At 45.7% G+C, this 21570-nt stretch overlaps 1 protein-coding gene across 3 annotated transcripts; it reads left to right on the top strand.

Moving 5' to 3' along the window:
- The first annotated feature begins 1037 nt into the window (after window positions 1–1037).
- Window positions 1038–21304, top strand: LOC133109552 (uncharacterized). Of its 3 annotated transcripts, XM_061218916.1 has the most exons (4): window positions 1038–1270; window positions 13485–13582; window positions 14366–15933; window positions 16760–21304. In XM_061218916.1, exons 3-4 carry the CDS (start codon window positions 14524–14526, stop codon window positions 17141–17143), a joined length of 1794 nt encoding a protein of 597 aa, XP_061074900.1. In that variant the 5' UTR covers window positions 1038–1270; window positions 13485–13582; window positions 14366–14523; the 3' UTR covers window positions 17144–21304. The 3 variants fall into 3 exon arrangements, 2 of the variants coding, with proteins under 2 accessions (XP_061074900.1, XP_061074901.1); XR_009704735.1 differs by lacking the exons at window positions 13485–13582; window positions 14366–15933; window positions 16760–21304 and adding exons at window positions 9185–9341; window positions 9727–10027; XM_061218917.1 differs by lacking the exon at window positions 13485–13582.
- Window positions 21305–21570: the final 266 nt, after the last annotated feature.

The raw sequence follows: 21570 nt of genomic DNA on the forward strand, positions 1-21570 counted from the left end.
CATGGAGTCACCTCAGTAATGTCTATGGTGGTTCAGCCTTTATTTTTGAAACTTTGCCAGTTTGAACAGCAGGTAACTGATTCACACAGAGGTCTGGTAGATGACTTACAGCATGCTGACATCACATTTTGTGTAACACAAACACCTCACAGAGTTTATATATGACTGTGAATATTATTACTTGTCATAGATTTATATTAAACAGACGTATCTCACTGCACTTTCTCTGTAGCAATCCAACCCCAGCTCATCGGGTTCAAACGCAGGAATTGTTCTTGAAGTCACGGCAGTCATTTTGATTGAAAATTATAGTCAAATGTCCCATCAAGTCCATTGTGAAGGTTGTGGTACCACCTTGTCGTCAAAAAGCCTTAATTCATCTAATAACATTACCATGTCGTAAACAAGAACCAACAAGACAGAAAGGATCTAAAAAGAAATACACAGAGTGTCCACCATAAATACAGTGTACAGTACCGTACTGTAAACAGCATAGTAACAGTATTGCGCAACACCAAATTGAAATGCAGCAGAGCTTTGTCACCTCAACCCATTGAACCGATTGTTATATAGTAACTGTAATGGCACGAGGTTTACGATGGGGACATTCTATTTCGATCCGTGTTCCAAAACCAACTTCAGAATGCCGCCGGCGTGCCAACGGGGTGTTCCAGGAGGAGAGGCAGAGGTGGGTATCTGTCCAATGGCGCGAGCTCACACCCGCAGCATTCCAAGCAACGGCGGGGTTAACGAGAGCCGCGTCTGGGCAGAGCGCCAGCACAGGCAGGCAGCCATCCACCTACAATGAGCTACACGAGTATCAGGGCAGAGTCATGTCTAATTATACACCCTTGGGTTGGGGGGGGGGGGGGGGGGGGGGGAGGGGGGGAGGGGAGGGGGGAGAGTCACAAAGGGCGAGCGAGCTGATGTGAGAGAGTGAGTGAGAGAGAGAGACGGAGAGAGAGAGAGAGACAGAGACAGAGACAGAGAAATAGAGAGACAGTGAGAAAGATTAAGTGTGTGAGAGAGGAGGAAAGGGAGGGAGGGGTAGAGGGAGAAAGGCAGAGTGCGAGCGGTAGGGAGAGAGAAGGAGAGAGACAGCAGAAGAGTAGAGTGGGAGAGAGAGAGAGAGAGGGTGAGCTAGCAAGCAAGAGAGAGAGAGAGAGAAACAGATGATCTGAATCAAGGCTGGATGTGCCTATTTGCGCTAACTGTTGTCTGTTCCAATGAGGACCCATTTCTGCACTTATCAACAGAAGACAATTGAGAGGTAAGAGAGATTTACTTCTGTTGTGTGTGTTTCTGTGTGTATGTGTGTGTGTGAAATAGAAGGAGAGAAAGAGAAAGTGAGAGAAAGAGAAAGATTTTCTTGACAGCACGATTTGTGTGACAGCACGGTAAGGTGGAAATGCTAAAGTACTCGCAGGAATGACAGTCATTCATTTCTGCAACTGTGGAGGAGATGCTCCGGGTAAAGTCACAGAGAGGGGTCCTTTTGTGCACTTACCACAATAAGTGTCTGCAACAACCCAGCACTGCTAAAACTTCCCATCCAGTGGTGTCGCACACAATTTAACATTTCTTTTAACATGGCATTCGGGTTGTGTGCACACGTGCAGTTGAAACGAGTCATTACTTATTGAGAGGAGTGACTAACAGGAGCAGTTCAGCGCAGACAGTGTGCGTTTCCCCGGACTTTCCTCTTTCCCTCGGGGAAGGACTCCGTGTAGAAGGCAGACACCACACCCCCCCCCCCCCCCCCAGTTTTGGAGAGGAGTTTTGGAGGTTGTGCACCCTGCCATGAATGGGACAACGCGGGGAGACAGGTGGGCGTCCGGATGCTAGGTCTGACAGTGACACTGCTTGGTGCTACTCGAAAATTTTACCTGACAGACACTGCACAACGTGTCTAGAGAGCACTGACTGCCAACTTCCAGAGAAAGATATACTCAGTTCGCTAAAGGTCCTGTGTAATTGCCTTAATGGACTGCCTTTATCCTCAAGAAAAATGTGCTCCTGAGGCGAGATTCTTATAACAATCATAGCACTTCAACATCAAATGGCTTGTTGTATACAGTGATTGCAGCAGTGTGATTGTTCTACTTTCTTAGTTTTCTATTAATTGGACTACAAATGAAATGGAAACCTTACACTTCAATGCAGACAGTATATTTGATATGACTGTATTCACAGAAAATTACTCATTCGAGATATTAGCGCAAAAACTGGATATTAGCATCGCAACAGTGACTTTAGGAAGCCTGATCTTGTACATGTCCCATACAATCCCAAGCCCCCGCCACAACCACCTGAACCCAGCACTTAAAAATAACTTCTAATGTATCATATATTTAATGTTTTTCGACTCATCATCACTCAGAGGTTTGAAGGCACAGGCACTACATGCAGAAGTAATAAAATAATTACATATTTCACACCAAAAGGAGGAAATCGAATGTAGTGCGTCTGGCCCGGTCCTCACAAGAGAGCAGAGCCTGCTGTCATTTTAACGGTGTCCATGCTGCGTTCTCGGGTTGAATGTGCATGTTATGCATTTTTTTAATATTTATTATTATCCGATTAGCACTGTAGTCGCTTTAGCTCGAGGTGCGGTCTGGCTCGGTCCACCAGATGCTGTCCTCCCACGCGGCAAGGTGCGAATCAAATGGCGCTTAACGTCACGTGTCAGGGGCGGCGGGGGGGCGAGCAGCCGCAGACGAACGCGGCCGTTATGTAATGAATACCTCGGCGGTGATTTCTATTATTGTAAGCTATTGAAGCCGAAGCGCTAGCGCTAGCGCTGCCGCCTCCTACTCGCTCCTCAGGCCCATTCGCGTAATGAGCCGGTGCCGTCGGCCGCTGCCTACCTGTCTGCGGAGGGAAAAAAGACGCTCCCGCCTCAGACGCACGGAGCGAAGCGCAGGGGCGAAGCGGGGAGAGGTCAGGAGAGTTTGCGCTCCTGTGCTGTCTAGACTGAGGAGTGGGTTTTAAAAAAATTAAAAAAAAACGGAAAAAAAAAACGATTGCATTGACCCACGCAACGGTTAAACGGAGAGGGGACATCTGGACTTGTGTTGCTATAGACTACGTGAGGATTGCTCTCGGTAGATCCTCTGTCGAAATATCTACACTGTGTGTAAATGTGCCAAAGATAGAGTTGCTTATTCAGGTGAATCCACATACACATACACACACAAACACACACACACACAGACAGGCGCACATGCATATATATGTACTGTACACCCAGGAACATACAGTACCGTACATACAAGCCCTGCCAGACTCACACACCCTAACCCACACACACTTGCAGTAAAGTATATATTTATTTTTCATGTCTTATATAATACTCCAGCTTGCATAATGCATGGGCTGTAATTGCTGCACCTGGCTGCCAGCCTCCTCTCCCTGCCACAGCTCGGCTGCTCCAGGCTGAGGAGAGCTCAGAACGTGTGTCCTGCAGTGGGAGACACACGGCTGAGGGGGTACAGTGGATGCAATGAAGACCATCGCCTCACAACATTCGAGGGGAGGCCTAGCTGTAGCTGCGTCCAGTGAAGCTGGAGGCACCTGGCAGATGTCCCCAGTAAGGCCTGGTTAAGACCGGTGTGAGGGTTCGCGTGTCACAGAGAGAGGTGCAGCGACCCGATAACCCTGCAGACACCACAGACGCAGACTGAACGGCATTCTCCGGCATTTACACTTCCCGCAGTGCAGCGATGTGTTGAATAGCATTGTCTGGATTCCAGGCCACTGCTGAAGCTACAGCTATGGAGGCAAGCCAGGGAAGGTGTGCTAGTGCAGGTGTTTCCTGCTGTTTCAGTGCTAGTTTCAGGCTTGGTTGCTCAAAAGGAAATATTGTGTGAAATAAATTGTGTGTGTGCGTGTTGGGTCCCGTTCTATCAACAATCAAATTCTCGAGTTCTGATTGGGACTGTGCCGTTGTACCTTCCAGTACAATGATGTTTCTCAGCTGTCTCTCAGGAAAAAAAGATTATAGAAATAACATAAAATATCATAATTTAATGAGGAGAACAGGCCATCCAGCCCAGCAATGCTCGCCTTTTCCTACCCCTAAGTGTACCTACTGCCTAGTTTGCCTAAAAGCTAAATAGTATCTAATACCGTAGATATCAGTGTTAGATAAATGTCAGATGATCACTGCCAGCAGCCCTGGGGAAGGTTCCAAGAAATGTAAACTGATCATCTCAGCCTACAATACAATATGCCATTAAGCAGGAAGAACAACTTCACTTAGATTATACAGTTAATTATCTACTAGACATGATGATGGGTACTTACGGCCTAGGACTATAGCTTTTTGACACACTGCAGTATCCTATACCACCAAACATGAGTTTAATTCTAATTAAATTTGGCATTTAGCTGACACTTTTCATCCAAAGCAACTTGGATTCGACTAAGCAGGGGACGACCCCCCCCCCCGGAGCAAAGTGGGGTTAAGGGCCTTGCTCAAGGGCCCAACAGCTGTGCGGATCTTATTGTAGCTACACCAGAGCTTGCACCACCAACCTCCCGGGTCCCTGTCCTGTGCCTTAACCACTCCGCTACAGACTGCTCCTAAATTATTGTTCAACAATAAATAAATACAGTTAAAACTTCTTTACTCAAAGCAATGACAGTACAGTAAATCCTCAAATTGTGTCGAATAGCCGGGGCCTGGTCGATTCGGACAAATAAAGGCCGGCCCCCAAATACAAAACGGGGTAATATTGCCTACCATCAGTCCATGAGCACTAGAAGACATTGTTTCGATTTAACTCAATGAAATAAAAGAGCTCTTCTTAATATTTTATATTGTTGGTTGGTTCAATACTGTTGCCAATGAAAAGTCGTTGTCCTACACCATGGGTCTCCAACACGTTGCTCTCAAGCTACCAGTCGCTTGCTGCGCCCTTCTGAGTACTTTGCCAAAAGCTAAAGCAGTATACATTTAAACACAATTGTTGCCGCGAGGCATTCCAGCCTACGAATTTAATAAAAAGTAAATCAGGCAAAATAAAAAATTAACTCAATTTAGGCTACTTGGCTACGCAATAAGGTGTCCATGTATTTACAGCATAGCGCACGTTCAATGAATGAATGAAAGCGGCTGCCTTGACTCGCAATAAACAGACGGGTGGAAATCCCGACACTCTTTCAACTACATAAAACTTAACAGTGAACCATCAAATACCCCCCAGATTTCAGTGCCCATCAGTCCCAACATTTAGCAATTGAATCAAACAGTCCAAAAGTAAATTAAATCCCAAACCAAAGCGAAACTCTTTTGATAGCCTACCGGTATGCTGCTCCAAACGAAACGCATGTCTCACAATAAAACGCACTTTAGGGAAAAAAAATCCTTAACTTGCTGTTATCTACGCTAATTTGTTATTGTTCACGAAGGCGTGTCTGGCAAGTTGGTATTTTATGAAGACGCATCTGTTTTGGCTTTCATTAATGGTTTAGCTACTCAAGTTGCGTTTCTGAACGGTTACAGGAAGTGTTGAACAGTGTTGGCCCACTTTAAGTAAATAAAAAACTCCGGCCACAATTTGAGGACTTATGGTAACTTTATATTGCAATGTTTATTTAACTAGGGTTTCCACTGGTGAATAATATTTGTAGCATAGCACAGCAGTGTTCAACAGACATCCGATTTTAACTCATTTATTTTTCTGAATTAAAAAATATTTTGTACTGTATATAGTATAAGGGGCAGGTTAGTTTTTCATTCTTTAAAATACATTTCATATTATGCTTTACAAGTATTCACATTCACATTACTTTGGTAATGGAAATGACACCTGTATTCATTTGAGATTGCTTAAATAAATCAAGTTCATGGATAATCCAGTAATTAAAAAAGGGTGTTTTGCACTTATTAGTAAAGCTTTTCAATTATTATCATCATTAATCGTATCCAAAGAAGACTCTTTTTTAGAAAATCTTTTGTTGCAATGCCATTCATTTAAATTTATTTCAAATCTGTTTTAAAGGATCAGCCCTCAATGGCCAATACAACCTTCAGTGGGGTGATTCTTGATCAGTTTGATTCGCGGATCAAACGTCGAACACAGCTTTCGTAGTGCTTGTGGCTCGTGTCGTCAAAGTCGTGTGAACGGGCACACTCGTGCTGCTTGCCTTCCCGTCTCCTTCATTAGTGTTCTCTGTATGCGCGTTCAACGTGTTTCTGAGGCCTTTATACTTGAATCAGACACAAGGTACCGTGTGTGTGTGTGTGTGTGTGTATGTGTGTGTGTGTGTGCGCGTGTGTATGTGTGTGTGTGTGTGTGTGTGTGTGTGTGCTAATCAGACGGAAGGGGCTTCCACAGGATGCATCTTCTTCAAGTCGTGTTTACAGCATCCATTCCGTTTGACTCAGAGGGTATTGCTTTAGTTTCACTTTAAATTATTTCACCTGGTTTATTCTGTACTGCCTTAATAATAATCATAAAAATCATATTCATTTGTAATTTATCCAAAGTGAGCTGGGGACAATGGGGCAATGCAGGGTTAAGGGCCTTGCTGAAGGGCCCAACAGCTGTGCGGATCTCATCGCCTGGGCTTGAACCACCAACCTTCCGGGTCCCAGACATGTACTAGGCTACAGGCTGCCCTTAACCGTTTGTGATTAATGTAATCCAATACGATGTTTTCGAATATACACCTCCAGCTCAAAGGTAATAGCTGAGAGTGCTACTATAATAACGGTCACAGCTCATGTGCTGCTGACCCTGTAACATTTTTGCAGCTAAGCTCGTCTGTTACTAACTAGAACTGCTTTGGATTTGTGGATTAATTTCTAAAAACAAATGCGTATTCATGCATGTACCTGGAATTCCAATGACGCGGTGATCATTCAAAGAAATTATATTAGAATATCTTTCTCCGTGTGAACATTGAATCAAATCTAACCTAATCCTTGGATTTGTCCATTATCAAAACGATAATTCATCATATGAACAGGTAGGATTATCCAGCTATGGTTGGAACAGGTACTTCCGTCTGTAATCGTTCATGCGTTAAGGGCCTCTACACACCAAGCCAACTAACAACCAGGCAATAAGGTGAGTGGATCTGAAAAACCACAAGGCATGTCATACCGGTTAGACAAGAACAGACACACCCCCCAGCATTACGCTACATCCTATCCAGTCAAGGCCTTTCACTCCCGAGCCAATCAGAAACCATTTGGTTTCTAATAAGGGAGGCAGGTCAATCTACACAATCAAACCAAAAATGAATGGAAATAAAGAAATGTGCACAGCTTGAGCGCAATGATCAAATTAAGGCACAAGCAGATGGTTGGCCTATTTTAAATAATACCATTGGTGTCTAACTGTTTGAAAAGCATCACCACCACTTTCCCTTGCCTACTACTGTGTTAGCATTACATCTGTTGTTTGCAAAGTGTGAAGTGTGACCTACATTTTCAGTCCTCCCTAGATAGTGAAGATGAGAAAAACGAGCTTCGCTGCCTTCCAGAGTGTTTATTTTGTTGTCCTTCCACAGATTCCAATTGAATTGATGAAAGCTCTTTTGGTCCCATCTGTCCCCTCTCATATCGCACTATTAGAAATGAAAACCCTTAAGTGTCACCCATTCTAATCTGAGGCAGACGTGGATCAAATATGTCATCGTTTTTTAATTCATACTGTATACTTTCCTGTGCTCTACTTGTCTGGTGTATTGGAACCTATGAAAACTCTTACAAAGTGGAAACCCTCTTGATTGGCTCAGTCGCACCAGGCATGATCAATCTAGCGCAGAAAAGTATCAGAATTCAAAAACGATTACAGATTTGAGTATTTGGGCCTGGTCTGAGGTCAGTTTGAATAGGGTAAAATAAGGGAATGAAAGGTTTGACCAAATGATGGTGCCAACGCTGCCCAGCTTCAAGTGAGCATTGGCACTTTCTAGCTATAATTGTTTCTGTTGGGTTAATATGCTTGCTGTGCATTCATGTATCCTTATGCATGGTTGGCTAATATCATTGTCGGCCTGGGTCAAAATGCTACAAAAACAATCTCGACTTGTCTCAGCCGTTGTAACCCTGCAGCTAAGGCAGGTCAGAGGAAAGCTGGCTAACGATTCTATACCAAAAAGAAGCCAGAAAGCACAAGGAAGGGTAGGGTGGTGTCGATTACCACCGCTGCCAGGAAATGGAAGCTCGTTTGCACTAAAACTGTTTTCGCATGATGTCAATTTGTCATGCATGCCTGCCTACCATTGGTAGAGGTTACGGCACAAGTTAGTCTTGACATAAATGTTCGGGAAGGGTGAGGGGGCAGCAACATCTGATCCAGCTTTCCAGTTTGTAGTGTCCCCCCTCCCTCTCTCTCTCCCTCTCTCCCCCTCCCTCTCTCTCTGCCCCCCCTCTCTCTCCCTCCCTCTCCCCCTTCCCTCTCTCTTTCCCCTCCTCCCTCTCTCCCCCCTCCCTCTCTCTCCCTCTCTCTTTCTCTCTCTCCCTCCCTTTCTCTCTCCCTCTCTCATGCAGTTTGTCCTTAAATTCCTTTAAAAGGCAGGGTCTCTGTGGGAAGGACGGGGTGATGTGTCGTATGAGGCGATGAACATGGAGCGTTGTGCGTGGTAGTCTGGGTTTGAGTCAGCAGCAGCAGCAGCAGCAGCCAAATGCCACCCCCCTCACTGTTTTACACAGTGTTGCTAGCTTGTGTGTATGCATTCTGTGCAGCATGTGTGTGTGTGTGTGCGTGTCTATCTGTCTGTCTGTCTGTCTGTCTGGGTATAAATCTGCAGAAGGGTTGTAGAAAAAAAGCCTGGACTTTTATGTTCTCAAGTGTTATTAGGAGGTTCTACACGATGAGCCACGCTAGATGTATAATACTTTACCTTATTTTTTTGCTTTTGTAATGTTAAACATTTAAGTAAGACTTCAACTCCAGGTATAGTTTGTCGCCAGTAACATAACCACAGAGACTTATATCATTATATGGCTTATTCACTGACTTTCAGTACAGGAAATTGTCATATTGTTATTCATTTACACGTTCCTGTATAAAAGCAACATAGGAGAGCAGGAAATTAAATAACATCCATCAAAACTGCTGGTAGAGCATTATTGCTTCCCTTCAAAATACAAGATTTTACATGTTATTAATAGGCAGTTGGCAACTTGATTGAATCCTCTGGTTCGGCTGCTCTCTGTGATTCACAGAATGACCTCAGAAGAACTTGCTCTTGAGTCCAACTCAGATGGTGACATTTTCCCCCCAACCAAGACTTCAACGCAACAGCTCGATTGGCTCTCCCTGCCAAAACCCTGGCTCTAGAGCTAGCCAAGCCAAATATACACTCAGCAAGCACTTTATTAGGTATTTATTACTTATTTAGACTTCTACTGCTGTAGCCTATCCACTTAGAGTTATGATGTGTTGTGTGTTCGGAGATGCTCTTCTCCATACCACTGTTGTAATGTGTGGTTATTTGCGTTACTGTCACCTTCCTGTCAGCTTTGACCTGTCTGGCCATTGTTGTACTCAGGGTATTCTAGCTGCCAACCGTGGTATGCTAGTTTGTAAGTTGATGTATACAAACTGTCCTCTCGGGTCCTCTTCACACTTCCTGTGTTTGATCTGCACTTCATTGTACCTCGCTCTGGATAAGAGCATCTGCTAAATGCCTTGTAATGTGATGTAATGTAATGTAATGGCCATTCTGCTCTGACGTACCTCATTAACAAGGTGTTTCTGTCTGCAGAACTGCTGCTCACTGGATTTTTTTTTTTTGCACCATTCTTTGCAAACTAGTGAGCGTGAAAATCCCAGGAGATCAGCTGTTTCTGAGATACTTAAACCACCCTCTCTGGCACCAACAATCATTCAATGGTCAAAGTCACTTGGATCACATTTTATCCCCATACTGATGGTTGATGTGAACATTACCTGAAGTTCCTGACCTGTATCTACATGATTGTATGCATTCCACTGCTGCCACACAATTGGCTGTTTAGATAATCGCATGAATAAGTAGGTGTAATAAAGTAAAAATGTTCCTAATAAAGTGCTCAATGAGTGTATGTTTGGAGTCATTGTCCTGCTGGACAATCTACCTATGACCATGTCTCAGCTCCCTGGAAGAGGCAACCAGTTTTATTTTTCCAATATTTCCTGGTACTGTCAATTACCATCTGTGTCTTCTGAATTGATAGTTCTTTGGATTTTCCTATGCTGATGGTTGGCAAAGGAATTTTGCATGCTTGTTACCTCATTTTTATACTTATAGTGAAACAGGATGTGATTACACAATATCGTTCCTTTAGACTGAGATGAACTAAATTAAGTAAAATCGTGTTGCCAATTTCACTTTTTATGATTTTTTTTACAATAATTGTTTGGGCTGCCGAGAATTTTGGCACCTGTGGTTTTCAGAAAAAAATACAATAAAATAGTAAATAAAAAACATCAGAGTAAATGTATTGAAATAAAAGTATACACTATTCCCATGTTTGGATGTAACATACAGATCATTATCCATGTTGTTTATTATATGTAGCCTTTTTTGTCCATTTTTATTAATGGTGCCAATAATTGTGGAGCCCACTGTAGCTCTGCAGCGGGTGTTGAAAAGAGGGAACCCGACTTGAACACACTCAAAAATGGCTCGAGATGCCACTCCATCACACACCATGTTCACTTGTAGAGCTGGAGTTGTGGGAATGTGAGGTTTTATTATTCTATTCGAAGGGTTCATTACCAAACGTAATTTAGCCTATTCAAGGCAGGGGACAATGCAATGTTATCCATGCTAAGTGAAATCTTAATTAAATATCATAATTTATTAAATTAAATATCAACAATTAAATCGTCATTTAAATGTACAGTATGTCTTGGCTATTCCCATTTTGAATCCATGATTAATCTGGGCTGGTGGCTCATATTATTAGCCAGAGAGTAGATAAGGAGTTTAAAAGGACAATACAAGTACCAGAAGGTACAGAGATATCCAATTTTTAGAGGTCAGACTCATTCATTCATTCATTCATTCATTATCCTAACCCGCTTACCCTGAACAGGGTCGCAGGGGGGCTGGAGCCTATCCTAGCATACATTGGGGCGAAAGGCAGGAAAACACCCTGGACAGGTCGCCTGTCCAACGCAGGGCACAAAAACCATACACTCATACACTCATACCTATGGGCAATTTAGACTCTGCAATCAGCCTAACCTGCATGTCTTTGGACTGTGGGAGGAAACCGGAGTACCCGGAGGAAACCCACGCAGACACAGGGAGAACATGCAAACTCCACACAGAGAGGCCCCGGCCGACAGGGATTCGAACCCAGTACCTCCTTGCTACCCACTGCACCATCCGTGTAACCCTGAGGTCAGACTCTAATACGTAAAGGATCCACAGACTTTTCTGTGCTCAATTGATCTTGTCTGGTGCAATTGAGACAACTAAGTGGACTCATGTTTGAGTTGGAGATTTAGGGTCACATTTACAGCCACAAAAAAAGGCATAAGCCATTTTATTCAAGAACAATGTGTCTAATAGAAGACATTACATCTGTGGATGCTATTTTACAGACTCCAGAGTCATTTGAGTACAATATTTTTGTGCAAATTCTCATTCACATGTAATTTACAGCTGGAATTTACAACTGGAATTTCAGACATATTTCAAACGTATTTCACACGGGGAGGAATCTGCTGGTATCAGTCAATCAGCATTCCTGCCTGCTGAAACATCAGCATTAGTATCAGTATTAGCTCTAGAAAGGCTGCCACAATGGCATGAATGTTGTTTCAGTTTGGGGAAATCCATTAAGATGTCATAGGTATAGTACACTTACTACTTCTCACTTTGCCATATGCCCTTGTGCAGCAAGGGCACATCCATGTGTCTTTCACACCGGGTTGAAATAATACAGAATAATTCATGCATAATTCATAAAGATGAAGAAAAAAGGTGGATTATAATAAACAACTCAAGATAATAATCTATATGTCAGGTTCAAACATATGGGAAAGCTATATGCTTTTATTTCAATACATTTACTCTAATTTTCCCATGTTTTTTATTAAGTAATCTCATTTTTCTGAAAACCACGGGTGCCAAAATTATTGGCACCCCTCACAAACAAAGTGAATTGGCGATACAATTTCTCTAAATTTAGTTCGTATATTTGCTTTCAATCGCTTATTAAACAATTACCGTCTGGCCTCGTTGCGGGATTTACATCCAAATTTGCTGTTGTGACAAACCAGCCAGGTTTCCTGTGCTCAATGTTTCCCGCTAGACGGCTTTTTCGTGCTGCACTCGTGTTTGACGATATGGGACAGCCTTTGGTTCCGTGGCCATTCGCTGATTCAACGCATTCAGCGGAGCTGCAGACTCTGATGCTACCCCAGCTCCCGCAGAAGTCCTTTCACTTCCGATACAGTTAGCATTAACCTAATCTGTTCTCTGAATTGATGCTATTGATTTTGTACAGCGCCGCGTATAGGAGCCACGAGTATAACCGCAGATAATGTCTATGAAGGGAAACTTCACGGCCTCAATCCACTCAAAAAAAATCTACTCAGATTTGCAAATGTCTAATACTAACTGCAGCCCATCAGAAAGAGAGAGAGAGAAGTTCTCCTGGAGCTGGCCTGACTGTGAAAGTTATGTCAACATTGAACATTTAAAAACTTTTGTTCTATTATGTGCGGGTAAAACCCCCTAACCATTCCATAGACCTAATTGAACCTAATGAGAGCTTTCTGTGAGCATACTGGTTTCAAAAATGAAAGTTTTGCAGTAGGCTATCATCGTAGAGTTTTCCTTTACAAAGTTAACTTAAACAGCAAAGTTCTGTAAAATACCAGCTCTGTCTCATATAACTTTTCTTAAAGCAAGCGTGACTATGCCATTGCACTTCTGTCAGCAGCGATCTGTCACACAATCACACTACGAAATGCCCCTGAGGTCAATAGCAAGAATAAGTTGAGCTTGCCCTGCCTGTTCAGTGATGAATGTGCCAAACCCTTAAAATAAGTGAACTGGATACACTGAACTTTTTTGTATACAAGAGACATCAAACTCATGCTCGAACTTGCTGATGTATCATTTCCATTTATGCTGACACAGAAAACGTTGCTGCACCTGTGCATTAATCTAAAACAGGAAAAACCCAGGTGAGGTTTAGTTACTAAGTAGGAATGCATAAATGTCATCCTTTTTTAACCCAGTAACTGATATATGACAGAACCCCATAACTATAGTAATGTTAAGGGTGGGCTGAAGGATCTTCTTATATTCTTATAGTACAAGTTTATCTTTTATGTGGTTGTGCTTTCAACATACACTCAGTGAGCACTTTATTAGGTATTTATTTGACAAATTTTTTAGACATATTAAATCTCTGCTGCTGTAGGCTATCCACTTAGAGGTTTGACGTTTTGTGTTGCTCAGAGACCAGTCTGGCCTTTCTCCTCTGATCTGTCTCATTAACAATTTATTTTTGCCCACAGAACTGCTGCTCACTGGATTTTTTTGTTTTTTGCACTATTCTCTGCAAACTCTAGAGACTGTTGTGCATGAAAATAACAGGAGATCAGCAGTTTCTAAGGTATAGTACTCAAGCCACCCTGTCTGGCACCAACAATAATTCCACGGTCAAAGCCACATTTCTTCCCCATTCTGCAATTTGGTCTGAACAACAGCTGAACCTTGTGACCATGTCTGCATGCTTTTATGCATTTAGTTGCTGCCGCATGATTGACTGATTAAATATTTGCATTCACAAGCTGGTGTATCTAATAAATTGCTCACTGAGTCTATAAAAATATAATGTACTGCTCCTGAGAATGACTTTCTGTTTCCCAATTCAAACAATCTGACCTTCACCCAGCTGAAAAATAAAACATTCAGGTGAATTCCCTTGCTCAAGCCCTATGATCGACTGGTTTCAGTCTAGTTTACAAAGCACAACCCCGCACTGCCCTTTAGAATCTCAAAGCTGTTTCAAACAGTACTGTTTTGATTTGGGACAGAATACTTGTGAGTGGGCAGGGCGTGAGTCATTTCAGTGCCCTAAATGACTCAAGATTTATGTATTGACTCCAACTTTGAGACGAGTTGGTGGGTGTGCGGCTGAGGCTACAGAAACGATTTCAACATTTCGACGGCAGATAAGCAGCTTTACATCCTGTAGTGTCCCTCGCTCACGCACTCACTAACTCACGCTGAGTATCTCCCCAGCCCAACTGAAAACAACAGCGCCTTCTCTTAACGGCTGCTGTAGAGGGGAGTACTGCGGCCTCAGCAGTAATAGGTCTGCTCTTGACGAATCTACTTATTTAATCCGACATCTTCCTTTGCACTTCATCAACAACATTCTGTCTCCTACCAGGTGAGAGGTCATACAGAGACGACCTTTGACCTCTGCTCGAGCGATGCAATGCCAAAGAGCTGCTTCTGCTCCCCGCGGTTCTCTCTCCCGAGAGGCTCCTGTCACCTAATCGCCAGCCCTTTCCGGGGGGATCCACAGGCGGCTGACCGGACGTCCAGATGAGTTCCTCCCCGGGCCAGGGTAAGGAATGCCTCCCGCCCAAAAAGAGGGAGTCGCGACAGGGCTCTGTGGAGCAGGGCCCCGCTGCAGACACCTTCAAGAGGCCCGCGGCCCCCTGGGAGAGGGCGGGGGGGCGGCGGGCGGAACAACGCTCGGAGCCGGGGGAGGAGCCGGCCATGACTTCCTGTTACGGCGTCGACATCCCCCCGCCCATGACTCCGCCCATGACCCCGCCCCTGCCCTCAGCCTCACCCAAAGCCCAGCCCTTACCTGCGCCTACCCCCATGTACACCCTACCCTGGCACGTGCCCTACCCAGCCACCATTGTCACCCCCTTCATGTCCACTGCGAGTGCGGACTGGAGGGGACACAGTGCCGGCGGAGGGGACACCCTGGACTTGAGCTGGAGTCGTGCCCTCAACCTGCAGCACACAGGCATGGCCGTCCCGTACAGGACGCAGTTCCCCACCGACTCGCCGGATGTGTTCACCTGCCTCCCGCTCGGCCAGAGGAACTACAATTCCCACAACCCCCAGATCACGCACGCTCAGCACTTCCCGCGACCCCCCACGTACGCCAGGGAGCCTCCGCTCCGTGACAAGACCGGTCTCTCTGCGAGGAGGCCCAACGGGTTCGACCGGAGGGACGGCTGGAGCTCGCACGTTGGGAAGTCGTCGGACAGGCAGGGCAACGGGCGCCCTGGCTGGGGGACCCCGGAAAGCCCCCGGTGCGAAGGGAAGAGGAGTTCCCACGAATACCAGCAGCCCCCCGCGCAGGCGTTCTCCGAGGACGCCACGGACACTCCCCTGCTGCAGGGTAAGGACCTGTGGGCAAAGCCCAGGCCTCCGCCTGCCAGGTCGTTGGAAAGCAGGGGCCTGGTGTACGATTTCCCTGCGCCGTCCAGGCTGACAGGGCATTACCCTCTAGCTCCCCCTTCCTGTGCTGGGCCACAACAGCGCCCTCTAGAGCATGCATGCCATACGTTGCCGGCCCTCAGAGACAGTGAGCTCTCCCTCCTGGCGGAGAAGCGACACGCGGAGGTGTCGAGGTCACACAGTGAGGACCCGAACGGGAACTACCCTCGGCAGGACCCCCAGAGAACTTCCTGCCCGCCTCCCAGGGGTCCTGGCCCGAAGGCCAAGGCCGGAGGCGGCCTTCACCCGCCCCGCCCGCCGTCGCCCCCCGCCAGGCCCCCCGCACCGCTGCCCTTCTTCCGGAAGGGCTCTCTGATCGAGCTGAGCGGCGGCCGGCTGAAGAGGGTGGAGGACCTGCAGACGGAGGACTTCCTCCACTGCCCTGAGCCCGGCCCCGACATCCACCTCAGCTCCTGCACCGTGCTCATGATCTCCCCCTCCCCCCACCCCGCCTTCTCACGCCTGCAGGTCCTACTGCCTGACCACAGCACTCAGGTGGGTGAACACGTCGTATACACACTCACACTCACACACACACACACTCAAACTCACACACACTCACACACACACTCACACTCACACACACACACACACTCACACTCACACACACTCACACACACACACACACACATACAGACACACACACTCCCACAAACACACACACACGTGCACACAAACATAATACTCACACACACTCACACACTCACACACTCACATACGCACACACACACACTCACACACACACTCACACGCACACATAAACACACACACACACACATACAGACACACACACACACACACACTCACACACACGTGCACACAAACACACATACACATACAGACACACAAACACACACTCACACGTGCACACACTCACAGACACACACACGCACACATGTATACATACATACAGTACACACACATACGTACAAACACACACTCACACACACATGCACACACTCACACACACACGTGCACACAAACACGCTCACATACAGTACACACAAATTAACATGCATACAATTTGTTTATGCTGTTTAGTTTAGTTATTTGGTTGAGTTTGGACTGACAAGAGGATAAAACTTATAATAGGTAAAAGGCATTTTTATTATATTTCACTTAATATAGAAGTAGTAATGCTGAAAGCTAATGCATGGCAGAAAATAAGACTGATAATTAAGATGACCTTTCGACCTTTTATATATGTTTTGAAAACAACAAAAAACACTGGAACTGAGATAATGGGCCCAGTGAAATGAGTGCGCCCCCTGGTGTAACGGAGGTGGAAATGTGTCTGCATGTGGTTGTTCCGTCTCAGCAGGAGTTACTTGAAGTCTTGCTGGAGTACCCGTTCTTCGTGCGCGACCGGGGCTGGTCCTCCTGCTGCCCGCGCAGAACGGCCCAGCTGTACGAGCTGCGCTGCCACCAGCTGCGCGTGGGAGACGTGTGCCTGGCGCTCACGCCCTCGCCCTCCCTGGGGGCCGCTGGGAAAGGCCGGGGCCGGGGAGGAGGGCCGGGCTCCGGGCTCAGGAACACGCCCGGCACGGCAGGGGGACAGGAGCCCAAGGCACCCTCTCCTCCTCCGGCTCCCCTCAGGGCGTCGCCACGGAAACGCAGGAGGCGCTGGTCAGCCCCCGAGCTCCAGGGAGCGGGAATGAGCGCCGCAGGTTTACCTCACAGCCCCAAGCACAGGAGGCAGCAGTGACACGACTAACTGCCCCCACCATGACCCCTCAACACTGCCCAAAGTGTGCAGCCAATGGACTACAGCCCAGAACTCATCTTTAAACTGATAACGGTCTTGAACCTTTTTTTTTTTTTTGTAACATTTCCATTTTTGTAACATCACCCTTTGCCAGCCAATTCCTTTTAAATTAATTACACCTGATGTAATTGCGCAGCCTTGGTGCTCTCCACAATAAAATACATTTTAATATGATCAAACAGATTGGGTCACATTAAAATATTCTGATTAAAACCAAGTAATGGGAGATGGGTTTTCTCCTTTAAAATGATTGTTATGGGAGGGGGGAGGGGTGAGGGGGGGTTATAACTAAAGTGATTTAGTCATTTTACTGAAAAGGCCAACGCTTCTGCATCAGGTGCAATCAAGCAAAAAGGAATGGGCTGTAGATGACTGATTTGATTCGCCTTGCTTGTTAATTATGGAAAAACAATCCAAAGCAAGGTTCAGGGTTAATTACTAAGTAGTTAAGCAGGTTCCTCCCTCATATCTGTGTGACTCTTTTCTGGACTCCAGTGATGTCGTTGGTCATTAGGAGACGGTGGAAGAGCAACGTATTCTCAGGATTGCGGCCTGTCGGATATTAAACAAAACAATATCGAACGGAAGATTGTGGAAACCTGGATTTGGGAGTGTTTCTTCACAATGCAATGCCAAGTAATCAGACATTTGTTCCCCAGCTGCCCATGCCAGTCTAGATGTGTCTCAGACTGGCAGAGAATGAGACTTTTTAAAGCGTATTGCACAGAAGGGCGCGACTGCCAGTGACTCAAACCATTCGTGTTTACTTTCCCTATTCCTTAGCCTGTTAATAACGCCACTCGCAGAATGTGTGTTTTTTATTCTCAGTCAAATTGAACTCTGGGAGAAAAATAATCATATTGTCCAAACAGTATAGGTTTACTGGTGTTGGCTGTTAGGTATGATGCCAGACAGGACTTCGTCCTGTGAGAGGTAGCCGGGATGTAGCATGGAGGTCATTGTCCCATTACTAAAATGTAGCGGCTAGGTTGCTTACCGCCGTTCTGCAATAGAATCAGTTTTGTGTCTGAAGTATCAAACAAAACAGATAGATTGCACAGGCAAAGAAAAAAATCACATACAATCAATTTTGTTCCAGACTCAATGGGTGACCTGTAGGGTAGTGGTTAAGGTACATGACTGGGACCCGCAAGGTCGTTGGTTCGATCCCCGGTGTAGCCACGATCAAATCCGCACAGCCGTTGGGCCCTTGAGCAAGGCCCTAAACCCTGCGTTGCTCCAGGGGAGAATTGTCTCCTGCTTATTCTAACCAACTGTACATCGCTCTGGATAAATAATGTAATGGCGTTCTTGAAATCAATATTTTACTGCGACATTAATGTCTTCCCTGGTGCAAAATCCAGCTATGCCAGCTTGACCATCTTGAAAATTGAGCTGGTCAAGCTGGTCATAATCTGGTCTAGCTGGGTATGAGCTGGCCAACCAGCTAGTGCTGGTAGCTTGTCTGAGCTGGTAGCTGGTCAACCTGTTTTCATCAAGGTTGCTCTGAATCAGAAATGGACGCAATTTTGCTTGATGATTTTGAACCGAATCTGATTCCGCAGTAAGCCACATAGCCTCTGCATAATAGGCAAACTACCGCCATGCTATATCTGGACTACCTCCCACAGCCGGAGTCTGACACGGCGCCTACGTGAACCCCATGGAGCTGTGCTGCCAGGGATTCTGCGTTCTCCATTCTCCACCTCAGAGATTAAATCAGGGGTTCCCTCATGTCCCAGGGACCCAGTTAATTCAGTCATTAACTGGGGTTTTTCTAACCGAGGGAACAAGCAAGCATTGACTCCATGCATTCTATTTTCAGGTTGTATCAGTCATTTACTTTAAATGAAGGCTTCTGTATAACTATGTTACAGATGTAAACATTACAGGTAAGGTGTGTATACATTGAAGGGATTTGTTTAAATTAAGTTTCCCTAAGCCCCTCATCTGTATTTGGACTCTTGCACTCGCATGTTCAACTTGTGTGCGTGTCTGTGTGTGTGTGTGTGTGTCTTTGTGTGTGTGTGTGTGTGTGTGAGTGTATGAGACCGACAGATGTTACTCAACCACTGCTGTCCTCTTTATTTATTTTGCTGCACATCATGCTTCTGTCCTGACTGACTGGCCTCAAAACTGATAAAGATTTATTTGACAAAAGCAAGAGATGGTAGAGAAAATATGCTCTGTGCGTTTACGTGAGCCCGCATATGTGCATCTGCAGGCACGTACGTGTGTTTGTGTGTGTGTGTGTGTGTGCAGGCACACGCGTGTGTGTATGTGCTTGCATGTTCGTGTGCAGGCACCCGTGTGTGTTTGTGTTTGCGTGTGGGTGTGTTCGTGTACAGTATGTGTGCGTGTGGGTGTGTGTGCGTGTGTGTGTGCGTGTGCGTGCATGTGTGTGTGCGTGCGTGTGCGTGTGTGTGTGTTTGTGTGCAGTATGTGTGCGTGTGTGCGTGTGTGCGCGTGTGTGTGTGTGTTCGTGTACAGTATGTGTGCGTGTGTATGTGTGCGTGTGCGCACGTGCGTGTGGGTGCATGTGTGTGCGTGTGTGTGTGTGCGTGCGTGTGGGTGCATGTGTGTATGATGGCACCAGTCCCGCACCATTGTTCTGTGACCTCACCTTCCCAGCATCCATGCTGCCCTCTCTCCCTGCGTCAGACCATGGATCACTCATGAGTACAGTTGGCCCCCTCCTCAAAGTGCCCCAAAAGCAAAACATGAAACATTAGTTTTCCCACATAGCCAGGGCTAATGCGGGTGTCAGAGTAGTAACTGATTTAGCACTTTAGTAAATTTAACAAATGTGTGTGTGCTGTGGTAGGAATGAATGCACCTAGCTGAGCCTAACCAGCTCGTTCCAGACAGAGCGAGGGGATTCAGGACGTATGGACATATGGGGGGGTTCAGGCTATTTGTGAGGGTGTTTGAGAATGCAGTGGGGAAGTGGTTCAGGGTGTATGAGAAATGTTGGGGTATGTGGATTGGATTAAGGGGAGTGCTCTGTCTCTCAGGGTGAGGCACTTTGATAACCGGTAAAATGTATGCATAGTGTGCAGAAGTATTCAGGGGTCGAGTAAGGGCACGAAAGAGCACCACAGTGGTACTGAATAACACCGCTGTGACGCTATCCCTCTCTGGTGATTACCACCTTGGCTACTTCTAAGGATTTGTGTTTCCACCTGACACTCAGCCTTGGCCATACTCTTGCTTCAATCCCCCCACCTGCTAACCTGGATGCACATCAAAAGCAGTGAATGCTGAGCGACTGTTCCCCCCTGGGGCCCTCAGGAAACCATCGCCATCTGTAGGCCTCTTGCCTCCTTAGATCACGTTCCGCAATGGAAGTTGGCCTGGATGTTTATCCATTATATTTAGCACAAATTAGGGGCATGTATATTTCGGCATTGGATATCTGTCAGTACACCACAAAGACAGCCGTAGTGGGGTGATGACAGCTCCAGCCGCTGGACTTATGGCCCTCTCCTGATGGCCAAAGAAGCCAAGTTATACATGAAGTGATTGAAAAGTGATGAATAATTTAATGTCTGTTGGGCGTGAAGTACCTCTGGGAAAAAGCTCTGGTGGAGTATGACTTGTTCTGAGAAGATTCTGGATAGTTGACCGATGCACAACATGGCTTTGCTTTCAGAACCTGAATTGGCAGTAGGCCCTGGTTCAGCAGAGAATATGGTCTTTTGAACAGACAATTCTGCTATATCCTTTTGACTAACTGTTATCTGGCTAAGGCTGCTTTGTAGCCCCGTTATTAGGCGGAACAGGAAGAAGTGTAATTAGTATCAAAAACAGATGGTTTGATTTATTTTTATGGAACAAAACTACCAGTGTAGTTTGGCAGTATCTGGTTTTTATTAAATAACATGGCTTCATCTTCTTCAAAAGAGTCATTTTAAAATCCTGTCAATGGATAGAGAGGCAGAAAGCACACATTTCCATCTGCCCCCACCAATTCATCCACACATCCCCTCCCACCCCCCCCTCCCTATTATTCTCCCTGTTTCTCAGTAAATGTTATCTATTTCCTTACGTTTATTTCTGTGGGTATGTCTGCTTGAATAAATCTCATTTTATGAAAAATAACCCTGAAGGCAATTACTTCCAATTGAATATACAGTATATATGATATGTGTGTATACATGCATTCTGGGTCAGGTGAAAGAGCACATACTCTCATTGGAGGCGGATAATTCTCCAGCATTACAACAAACAGAAAGAAAGTTGAGAAATGTTTATGGTATGCTGTGGAATAGTCTGGGCTGTCGATTTGCAGATAATATTAACAGAACTGAAATCCATTTGTGAAATCACACCAGGCCTGTGGGAAGAAGAGTATGCTGAAGTAAGAA

This window comes from Conger conger, chromosome 14 (assembly GCF_963514075.1).
Source record: "Conger conger chromosome 14, fConCon1.1, whole genome shotgun sequence".
NCBI classification, from domain to species: domain Eukaryota; kingdom Metazoa; phylum Chordata; class Actinopteri; order Anguilliformes; family Congridae; genus Conger; species Conger conger.